At 36.7% G+C, this 12,335-nt stretch overlaps 1 protein-coding gene across 1 annotated transcript in view; it reads left to right on the top strand.

The window, feature by feature from the left end:
- Positions 1 to 12,335, top strand: part of TMEFF2 (transmembrane protein with EGF like and two follistatin like domains 2) — a 227,401-nt gene that overhangs the window by 117,511 nt on the left and 97,555 nt on the right. Inside the window, exon 5 of the mRNA XM_059392628.1 lies at positions 12,163 to 12,259. Coding sequence (XP_059248611.1) covers positions 12,163 to 12,259 — 97 coding nt within the window. The remainder of the gene's footprint in view (positions 1 to 12,162; positions 12,260 to 12,335) is intronic.

Below are 12,335 nucleotides of genomic sequence, written 5' to 3'. Positions count from 1 at the left end.
AAAATGCTTTCTTGGGGCACCTGGGTGGCTCAGTCATTAAGTGTCTGTCTCTGGCTCAGGTCATGATCTCAGGGTCCTGGGATCAAGCACTGCTTCGGGCTCCCTGTTCCTGGGGTCCTGCTTCTCCCTCCCCCACGCCCTCTGCTTGTGTTCCCTCTATCGCTGTATCTCTGTTAAATAAGTAAATGAAATCTTTAAAAAATTAAAAAATAAAGATAAATTAAAAAATGCTTTCTTCTTGGGTCTGTTCTAATATGTTTTTATTGATTCACAAGGTTAAATCATACCTTTATGTCTGATAATTTTAGCAAACATGTTTTTCAATACTATAATTATTAAAACAAAATTAAACAGAAATAATAAGCTATAGTTCCTATTAAACTTAAAACTACATGGTTTAGGCAAATAGCAAATTCTCCTAGAACAGAAGATTTTTCCCCAAATCTGCAAAAACAAGGAAACTAATCTAGATTCAATCATCTTACAATGCAGGTGTAAGGTGTTCAAAAATAAAAGGTCCATGAATCTTGATGAAACTAAAAATGAAAGTGGTCTGAGTTTAAAAACCTAGAGTTGAGAAATTGGTCTCATTATGAAATCCTGAATAGAACATTGCTAATTTTAAAAATTTTATCATTTTCCATTTATCTCTGGATATCTTTGGCAATCTAATGGCAATAAAATTTTTTTCTAAAATCTATGCAATTTTTTTAAAAAAAACCTGGTTGTCCTTTCCACAATGATTCATTCTTTCCACTTGGCAGGTTCCGTCTGAGCTAATGGTTCTGTAAGTAGACATATTGATTAGCTTGAAGTCAATTTCTAACCTGTTCCAGCATTTAGCTTTCTTAGACCATTTGGTGGGTTTTGTTTTGTTTTGTGTGGTTTTTTTTTTCCATTTTGTGGAAGTCGTTCATGTCTTATTTCACACCTCAAATTGGATAATTCTGACCTTTCTATCCTGACACTTTGAGAATATATTTTTTTCTTGTTTTTTTTTTTTTGTTGTTGTTGTTGTTGTTTATGTCAACTTGAAATAAAATACGGGAAAGCACTTTTTTTCTGGGAAGGAATGAAACAAAGGGTGGTGGGATCCGCCTTACCTGGCTGCTTCCGGGGGCCGATGCCAAAATGGGGCATCACAAGAAAGGTCTTCACGAGCGTTCTGGAGGAGCCAGTGCGCTATGGATTGGGACCGAGAGCTGGAGACAGCTGTAAACTGAAGAGGAAATCCCAAGAGTAACCAGCCTCCACCAGTCAGAGCCTGTGGGCAGAAGGGAAATTGTAGAAATGAAACTCTCAGTCTCTCGGTATAGAGCAATGGGCGTGGGTGAAGACGCGTTGCTAGGGAGAGCTCAAAACCAGAGCTATCTCAAACTGATCACAAACACTGAATTCCAGCCCCGACGTTTTCCTATTATTTTAGTATCTGTGATACTAAAATGGACCTTAGATAGCAAACTAATCTGGAAAATAGTATGGGCAATTCAGAAAAATTATTGCTTTATTGCCCTAACTACCAACTTTATGAAATACTGTGGCCTCTTAGAATTGGTTTTACTATTACTGCCGCTCTTCTATTCCGTTGGCCCATTTATCTCAATATGTTATATATTTAAATAAGTCTTGATCTTTATAAATTTCATTTGGACTTGGAAGTCAGAACCAGATGGAATATATTTTTCAGACTTTTAGTGAAAACCAAAGCCCATCACGGGCAAGTAGGGGGAAAAAAAAAACCAGATCAAGCACTATTGAATTATTTTATTCATCAATAAAAACAGAAATAAAATATCACTTTAATGCTTTCTTCTAAGATCCAGTGCACTAGAACAAAAAGCCTTGGAGCTCTGGGCTATTTCTGAGCGGATCTGTCAGGGACTGTGCACCCACTTCTCACCTGCACCTTTTGCAATCCTTTTCGTCCTGAATACAAGAAATCAGTAAGGATACTTCAGTGCAGGACTTGCTCTGTAAGCACCCCCCCCCCCATCAGTCTCATTTCCCTAGTTGGCTAATTTGTTTAGGATTCTTATAAAGCCACTCAGAAGGGACAAAATTCATGTTTGTGACGTCCGGTCTTAGACATCCTTCAAAGAACCTTCTTGCCTGGAATAAGATAATGACATTGCTCACCTTTAACACTTAGCGCTCACACCCGAAGGTGGCAGAGCAAGTTAGAGGGTGCAAAACGCTTTCACACGCCCTCCCATTTCTCTTCGCTACAACCTTGGAGCCGAGCGGGCCAGGCTTCTCCGTTTACAAATAAGCAGTCTGGGGGGCGGCGAAGAATCCAGGTCTCTCAGCCCCTGGCCTGAGTTTTGTACACCGTGCAACTGCCTTTAGATGACCTCACGTCACTGTCAATTTTAAATAGTGCGATCAGATTGGCATCTCAAAGAGATACATGGGGATCCACTAAGAGAGGCGAGCTGGCAAGGGCAGAGGTCAGGTAGGTAGAAGTTCTGGCAAGGCCTGAAGCAGGTCCCAACTAGCTCCATGGTGACAGAATGGGAAACTATTTGGGAAATGCACATGGCATGTAAGATGTTCCCAGATTGTGACGCCCCTCTACCAAAACAGACATTAAGAAGGTTCGAGTGAACTCTGTTGCCAAGTTAGTTTTTATGTGACTCAAGGGAAACATTCAACGTCGCAGAATGCCTGTGAGTTTTGGACACCAAACATGGTGATCAAAATACCCACAGAAGTGCAAGTCACTAAAGATGTGTCTTTACACATCACAGATTAGCTCATTGGAAGAGTTACGCACAACACCGGAAAGCAACAAACCTGTATAAGAAAGACTTAGCCTTTGTTCTTCATTTGGCTTCACTCTCCTACAGTATTTTGTGTCTTCACCTGTCTCACCGCATCCTGTCAACTGCTGGCCTTCCTCTTAAGATACAGTCGAGGCGATAAAGACAACCAGAGGAAATCCGATTCCCCTTTCCCTTTCCAGTGTCACCTCCGTACATCAGCACCCACACACCCAGCCACCACTCCTGGAGTGGAAGATGCGTCCTCACCTCTGAGACCAACCACCACGCCTACGTGCGAGGCCATCCCTTCTCGGGAATATCGTGTCCCCAGTTGTCCTCTTTCTCTCCCGCGTGCGCTTGTCCTCTCCACTCCACTATTACTGTCACCATACAGTGATGCCCTAACGCCAGCCTTCCGCCAAAGCCCGCTTCTTGACTATCCATCCTTACCTAACGAAGCCTCCTTCTGTGTTGTCCTCATCCGCAGCTCTGGACAAAGCGGTCCCTGCATTAGCTGTTCCCACTTCCTGACCCTCATCTTCCTCGTCCGTGCTGCTCTCACGGGGATTTGCTATTCACCAACCTCTACAGTAGCTCATTTAGCCCAAACCAGTGTTCACAAGTTACCAATGAAAAATAAATTTCTCATCTTTTAGGCATTTAAGAAGAAAAAATTTTTAAATTATTTACATGAATTTGCATAAAATGATTAAAATTAATCGTACAGAGAATAATAAAAGTATTTTTGTTTATCATTGTCACATGATTGATACGATAGAGTTTCTTGAAGTCTGGCGTAGTGACTTGCTCCTGTGAATTCTGACACGCGTGATATCCATCTAAATAGGCATGTTTCCTTTTTTCTTGTCTTCTTTTCTTCGTCCTGTCCTTCCTTCTCTCATTTCTTCTTTCTTCATTTTGTTTATCTGTTGCTTCTTTTTTTCTAATCGGCTGAGTATCTTTGGTTCTAGCTCAGATAGGACTGAACGAAGTCAGTCAGGCTTCAGCGATGGCTAGAGAATTGTGCCTCAACAGAGTAGCATCATACTAAACTCTAAAATTATTTTTAGTTGTGTAGAAGATAAATTATGTGCGATTTCTGAAAAAGCTTTGTCAGGCTCTACCAAACTAGTTTAAACAGTGAAAAATTAAATTTTTTTAATGATCTCTTCTTTTGAGTGTTTAATATAAAATTACATTGGCTCCGTCATGAACTTGGCTCTTAGATTTTAAGGGTGGGTTTTAGAATTTTAAATTATTATATGTAAGCATAATTTCAGCCTTCCTTTAGTTTTTGGCATTTAAATCATTTAAAAATTAAAAATTATCAGTGGAATTCTACCTCTTTTAATTAAAATGAAGCAAAGATAATGGATTTCCTCCCTAAAAATCTGAACATATCTTACCGCATTGTGGCACTGATATATACACATAATTAATCTGTGTTAGTTTTATAAACAGAGACCAAAATGCCACTTCTCTTGCTTTAACACTTCAATAATATGATGTAATGGTGTAATTATTATTCATATAACAATATCCTCACATTATAATATGAATGAAAGGGAAATATTTCTTATTCTCATTTTCCTTTAAAGCCCTATTGGGGTTTCTAGGGAAATGTTGGAAAATGTAAAAGGGAACATGACTTCGGCTCAAAAATCACCGCTTAGAATTGCCTGAGCCTCTAGGAACTGTCAGTAACTCCCATCATTTAAATTCAGCTTACATGTGGGAAAGGCACTTGAGAGGTAAAACTGGCATACGAAAGGCAAAATCGACAAGTTGTACCAATTAGAGACTAGAATGGAGAGTTTTGATTTAAAAATTTATTTCTACTGTTTAAGTGGACTGTGTCCTTCAATTTTATAAACCCAAAATTCAGCTTTTCTGTGATAATGAAATAATAAATTATGGAAGTTATTCAAAACGAAAAAATGCTATTTATATTTTAAAATACTGCTGTTTATAATTTGGTAATCAAGGTAATTTTAGTTACAGCAGATGTGTTGAATGTTATCACTGGTGGTAAGTCTTTTTTCTATTTTAACAAAGTGGAAGAAATTAAGTCTGCCAAGAATTATTTTGTCATCTTACCTACTTAGGGAAAGAAAACTGAATACTAAATTGAAATTAACTATAAAATTGGGAAAAAATGTATTCTAGATTTTGAAAAAAATCAGATTAAGGTCGGTATAAAAATGTATAATTTTTTTTCAGTTTTAGAGTAATTTAAATAAGTTTAGAACCAATATATATGGGTCGTATTTAAGCTTAGAAGTCTCATTCTCTTTGTTGATACAATCTGATGTTTTAGGGATGCTTGTTTTATTTCAGATGATGCCCAAGGAGGTTTCTATTCATACATGTTTATACTGTGTTTAGTGTTTATACCATGCTTAATTTAAGTGGGATACCTTATATATCTGTCAAAGAGATATACTAGAGAGCTAATGCTGAAGAAAATGGAAAACATGTATAGACTGGATACATCCTGCTATATTATGAAAAAATGAAAATACAAAAAAGAAAAATACCTTAACAATTGCAGAATATATGTTGGTATAGAAAATAAATAGCAAAAAATTTGAAGGCAGATTTGGAGAAAATTAAAAGTAGATCTAGGGTTGTGTAGATGGGTAATGCAACCAAAATCTGAGGTATGGAAAATTATGTCAAAATACATTTCCTTAGAATTTATTAATAGCATTAATTGGCATCTTATTCATCTTTCACTAGGTAAAGCTATAGTTGGAAATGACTTGAAAATCTCAGAGGCTTATAGCATCAATGGCATAATTCTTGCTCTTGTAGCTTTCTCTCAACTGTGGCTCTGCTCTAAATATCACTTCATTCTGGGATCAGTTAAAGGAACCACTCCTATTCTGGAATATGTCTTTTTTTAATGCAAAGGGAAAGAGCAAGAAAGTAGAAATCCACATGATGGCTTTTATATAGCTTCTCATTTCCATTCACATTTCAATGGCAAAAGCAAGTCGTGAGACCAACTGTGGCATCATGGAATTCAATGGAAATATGGCTATGGAAAGGAACATATGGTCCTTTTATCGGAAAGAGTAGAAAAACAATGGGAAAGAAATAAAATGATCTACTATAAGTTTCATATGCCAATAGAGCAAACACACATCAGAAGTCAATCACTTAACAATGACAGGCATAAGTCTTCATTAGTACTGAAATATCTGGTTTTTGCCTTGGAAACTAACAAAAATGAGTAAGGCAGCTCAGTAAAGTAAAACTAATTTTAAAAAGGAATGCAAATTTTACATCATGGGATACATGGCAATAAAAATGCAAGGTGTGAACTATAGTAATTAAAACTATATTGTCATAAGGTTCTTGAATTGTTTGTAAAGCAATAAAATAAAGATGCACATTTTAATTCTTAAAAAAACACCAAAATAAACCCCCCCAAAAATTAAGAGATAAGATAAAATGAATAAAATAGAATATTTTACTCTCTTAAATGAAACAAAAAGAAAAGAGAACAGAGAAACCCAAAAGGATTGGCCAAACATGAATCAAGCAGGATGATAGACTTAGAACCAAACACATCAAGAAGTGCATTAGAATGAATGGACTAAGCACCCTGATTAAATGTAGACATATTCAGACTGAATAGAAAAAATCAAGATCCATCTCTGTGTTGTTTTTCAAGAAACGCCCTTTAAACATGTTGAACAGATGTGTTGGGTATAGAAACAATAAGCAAACAGAAGCTGGTATGGCTGTGTAAATATCAGAACAAAGTTGACTTCAAGATGAACAGTGTTACCAGAGATTAAAAGGGTCATTTCATAATGATAAAAAGGTCACTTCTTTAAGAAGACATAAGACTAATGTTTATATACTTAATATCAATGCTTCTAAATACAGGACCGAACCAAAGAACAAAGCAAAGGAGAACCAGAAACAATTTTACAATCATTGAGATTTTTAAAACTCCTTTATCAGGAAAAGATAGAATAATTAAACAAAAGCTCATCACAATTATGGATGATTTGAACAATACTAACCATCAACTTAAGCTCATTAACATTTATAGAAACTTACTCCTCAAAAGAGGTTACAACTTCTAAGATGTATATGGAATATTAAAAAATATAAACCAGGTTCTAGCCATAAAACAAGTTACAATAAATTTCAAAGGGCTTAAATTAAACAGAATATGTGGGTTTAAATTAAACAGAATATGTTCTTTATTCAGGATTGAATTATTAAACATGAAAAAAATAATATAACTTGAAAAACTCTCAAATAGTTGGAAGTTAAAAACCTACTTACAGAATAATCCATGGGGGGCCCTGGGTGGCTCAGTGGGTTAAAGCCTCTGCGTTCGGCTCAGGTCATGATCCCAGGGTCCCAGGATCAAGCCCCACACTGGGCTCTCTGCTCAGCGGGGAGCTTGCTTCCTTCTCTCTCTCTGCCTGCCTCTTTGCCTACTTGTGATCTCTATTTGTCAAATAAATAAAATCTAAAAAAAAATAATAATAATCCATGGGTCAGAGAAAAAAAGTCAAAAGATATTACAATATGTATTTTGAACATAAATACATGAAAACAATATATCCATATTCGTGGGCTACAGCTAAAACAGTCTTCAGAAGGAAATTTATAGATTTAAATGACTGTTTTAGGAAATAAGAAAAGTATAAAATCAAGCTTCCATTTTTAAAAAACTAGAAAAATAATAAATTAAACCCCAAGTATATGGCACAAAAGAAATTATAAACGTAAGAGCAGGAATTGGTAAAATAGAAAATTTAAATAGCCTTGTATAAAGGAATCAAATAATAATACTATCATACCCATACACGTTCATAAAACAGAGGAAGTGGAAACACTTCCAGCTCATATCATGAGATAGTTTTAAGCCTGATAGTAAGACCAAACAGGGATGATATAAGGAAAGAAAATTAGAGCCAGTAGATCTTACAAACATAGATTTTTAAAAATTGAACAAAATATTGTCAAATGAAATCCAGCATTACATAAAAGGATTATATACCATGATTAAGTTGGACTTACCACGAGAATGGGAGACTGGCTTACCATAAGGAAATCAGTCAACACACTTCACTACAGTCATAGGTCATGAAAGAAAACTTACATCCTTAGGGGAAAAACAGAGACAGAAGCTCAACCTCTACTTCACGTCATCAGACAGTTTTCACATCTGACAGAAATTGATACCCAAAATATATTAAAAATTCCTGAAACTTGAGAATAAAAAGAGAAGCAAGAATAATTTTTACCTTGAAACCCAGGTATACCACTGCTAGATATTTGTCCAAAAGATATAAAAACTAATATGCACAAAAAGTCTTTCACAGGAATACTTATGGCAGCTTTACTAATAAATACACAGTTATTGTTTCCAGCTAGTAACTAAAAGCAACCCTTTTTCAACAAGAAAATGGATAAATAAGCTGATATATTCATTCCTTTCAATGCCAAGGAGTAGAGAGAAACTCCTGATCCACATAATCACCTGAATTAATCTCAGAAGCTCTGATGCTGAGTGAAGAAGGTGGGCACCATCATGAAATACTGTGGAGTCCATTGATGTGATATTCTGAAATAGTTCAAACAAATCTGGGGTGAAGTCAGATCACTGATCGGTCTGTACATCGAGACTGAGCAGCGGTAGGATACAAAGGAATCTCCTGGGAAGGTAGCCTTGTTCCTTGTCTTGATAGGCATCCTTCAGAGCAGATTGAAAGATACACTTAACACTAAACATTTCAATGAATATGAATCCTAAATGGCATTGAATAACTGAACACTGTATTTCACTGTGTTTTCACAAACATCATAACATGGGTTAGGATATTAGAAGAGGCCCAGGAGGCACTCTAGTGGGTCAGGAGGCGAATGGGGTCCCCTGGCACATCTGGTGTGAAGACCTATAGAAAGGGCCAGAACCAGGTGGTGATAAAGGAACTTGGGTAACCTCCAGATAAAACCACTGGGGCAAGGCAAGTTGAGAGAGAAGTAATTTGATTACCTCTTAATAATCCCCCAATCCAGAGTTTTAAAGGATGAAATTGGCTCTAACTAAGGGCAGCACATTTGATAAAACACGCTTTCAGGAGCTCTGCCTCCTGTAACCTCAAATTTCCCTCGGTTACTCGCTAAAATCTAAGTTTCTATAGAATAACGGGAAATAATTATTTTACTTTCCAAAATAAAAGGATTAAAATGTAAATGCATAGTTGAATTAATACTTTAGGATACATGAATTTTATGCCTGCATAATCAGTGGATGAACACAAATGATTAAGAACTGACCCTTCTCATTTCTGATAACATAGAAAGAACAAGAAGAAGAAACAGTCCAACTCAATACTCATTTACTGAGCATCTACCGTGGGCTAAATCAGTCGTTTTCAAGCTTTTATGACTGTGACCTTTAGTAAGAAATGAAATTCATATTGCAGCTCTGTGTAGCTGTACATATGGGTAACTAAAACAGTGTTATAAAATAAAACCTATACTTGCTAAATGAGATGCACTCTGTGTTTTCTCTTCTAGTATATTCTGTTTCATGTTTACAAAAACTCTAGTAAGTGACCCACTAACTCCATTTCATTATCCACTAATAAATTGTGAATTGTGGTTTGAAAAAAATGGTGCTATCCTTGCTACCCAGAGTGTGGTCTGTGGACCTGCAGCGGCAGTAGGTGGGGGCTTATGAGAAGAGCATGACCTCAGGCCACACCGCACACCTGCTGAATCGGAATCTGTATTTAGGGGCGCCTGGGGGGCTCAGTGGGTTAAAGCCTCTGCCTTTGGCTCAGGTCATGATCCCAGGATCCTGGGATCGAGCCCCGCATCAGGCTCTCTGCTCAGCGGGGGAGCCTGCTTCCTCCTCTCTCTCCGCCTGCCTCTCTGCCTACCTGTGATCTCTCTCTGTCAAATAAATAAATAAATCTTTTTTAAAAAAAAAGAATCTGCATTTTAATCAGAACTCCAGGCGCTCCCTGTGCACGGTAACCTGTGCCAAACAATGCGTGGAAAGAATGTTTGGGACAGGTCCTTCTTGGTATCATTTAGGCTGAGGGATGGTCCTTCTTTTAGAATATACATATCCAAACACCAGGTTACAATTCAGTATCTCCAAGGATATCCCAGGGCCATTACGCTAAAAACTATAAGTAAATGAACAAACCAAATTTACTAGAGCTCCTGAGCCCCATTAAGAATCACTGGTCGACTTGGTTAAGTGAAAACTACGTACGGATTTATTACAAAGGTGCAAGCCCATGCCTCAGGTAACATGGAAAGATTTTACTTTGGTTTTCATTGTGGATGATGTCATAAAAAATCACCTTATTCCCGGAATATTTATTGATGGAGGCATTGCTTCGACGACTTCTGAATTTGCCGCTTCATCCGCATGGGAGAGTTTGCAAACATCTTGATTCTACCGACAACCGTCCATTCATTGAAACGTGATATGACTTCCAGGAGAAATATTAGTTGAGCTGAGTTCGCACAACTCATTCCCTAGGGTTACTTCCAGTAGGTCCCTAACCAAGGACCTCTCCTGCAAAAGAAAATGGGGTCGCCCCTCAGCGACTATAACTGCTCATTAAGGACCTTCCAGTTGCGTTAGTATGTTTCCTGAGTGGTGGGAAGTTTCAGTCTGGAAGCTGCTAATCTTGCTAACACTAAAAGCCTCTCCCATTAGCAGCTTCTGAGTTGCATTAATAATAAGAAAGTAATAAAGAGACCGCAGCTGTTGAGTCCCTCCTGAGGAGAGGCAGCAGCTCCCTTCTTAGCCCCATGGTCCACTCTAATGGGCCTGCCTGTATTAAAGGAACAGCGTGGATGATAAGTGCAGTCCATTCTATCAAAGTCGGAAGTTCCTTCATTCTGGGGAGGAAGACCTTTTCTGAAGGTTCCCAAATTTAAAACTATACAGTCCATACTTTTGCAGTTGAAGTTGATCTGTTTAATTCATAACTTTTTTGACATACAAATGCAAACCATCAAGTACAGGAGGGAAAAATGTTGCTTTTTAAAAAATAAATATTTCTACTCTGGGAAAACTAAAACAGAACTTCCTTAGATGTCTTCCTGTTTTTTTGTTTTGTTTTGTTTTTGTTTTTGTAAATTAAATCACTTACCCGGCACAGAAGTGATTTAAAGAAAATCAAGGAATAAAGACCTCTGCTTTTGTAAATATTAAAAACTCTCTTGCTAATAGACAAAGAAAAAATGAGGAAAATATGTTAAAACAAAATAAGTTGGATTGGATTTGTTCATTTCAGGGTGCATGTTAATGTATGTGTCTTTGTTAAAGATGTTATCTGATTAGGACCCATTAAGATTGGAGCTGATGCTATACTTAACAGCTTCTGGTCTTTTTCTATTGAAAATACCTAACCTTTAACAGAAATACATTTTTTTAAAGATTCCCTTGGTTTAAACATCCATTTTGAATATAATTATTTATTATAGTAGTTAGGTTGTTGCAATTTTTCATTTATAACCAAAACTATTTCTCCTTTCAACTACATATTTTTAAATTGGGTTAATAGTAATGCTCAAATTTTCATTCTTTGGAGTCAACAAAATATTTGAGTCCAACTTACACTATTGTGTCCTGATCTGGAAAAGTTACTTTTATAATTAAGTTATATATTGCACATTTCTATGTTTGTAATTCATAGGAGAAAAAGGATCAATATCAAAATATAATCATCAGTGAGAATATATATTTTTTAAATGAAATATATCTTTATCACCCTCCTAGAGGAAATCACTATAATGGGCTGTGTACAATATTTATACAAAATTCAAGAAATTACTGTGTAAACCAACTGGAAGCAGTTTGCTAAAAACTTATAATCCATATATTTTCCTTGTAAGTATGAAACATCTTGAGGAAAAAAGAAGACATATCTAATGTCGAGGCTGCCTATCTAAATATTTTTAATTATGTATAAAAAATCCTTTGAATGAAAAAAAAATCTGTAATTTAGGAAAGAGAAGAAGCTAAGTATTCCTTATAAAATAAACACTAGATATTTCCTCTAGGCAAGTAACAATCTAAATCCCTTTTAATTAATAACTCTTTCACATGGTCTAGTTACTAGCCAAGCTTTTTCGATGAATCCCGTAAACCCTCTTGTTTGTCGTTTCCCTTTGCTTGTTAAAAGCTGAAGTGTTTACTACAAACCGACGGGTGGCGTATTATTGCTAGTGTTTTCCTCAAATTCAGGCAAGAAAGGAGGTAAGTAGGGCGTTCGTTGAAGCCCCACAGAAGAAGCAGGCCTGTTGGAAAAGTAGCAGCTTTGCTAGAACAGTCTTGGAGTGTTGGTATGAAACCACTTATCCGGATCCTTGTTGTTCACTTTCTCTCGTTCTCCAGTTCACGAAGGCTCAGGAGAAACGAGTCAGAAGGAGACGTCAACCTGTGATATTTGCCAGTTTGGTGCAGAATGTGATGAAGACGCCGAGGACGTCTGGTAACGTGTTCTCTCCGTTCTTTCCACAAATTCTAACAGTTAGTCCTTTCTTTTGACTCCATCAACCACTTCCTAA

The sequence above is a fragment of the Mustela nigripes genome, chromosome 3 (assembly GCF_022355385.1).
Source record: "Mustela nigripes isolate SB6536 chromosome 3, MUSNIG.SB6536, whole genome shotgun sequence".
Taxonomy (NCBI): domain Eukaryota; kingdom Metazoa; phylum Chordata; class Mammalia; order Carnivora; family Mustelidae; genus Mustela; species Mustela nigripes.
This window is presented reverse-complemented; position numbering and strand designations above follow the sequence as displayed.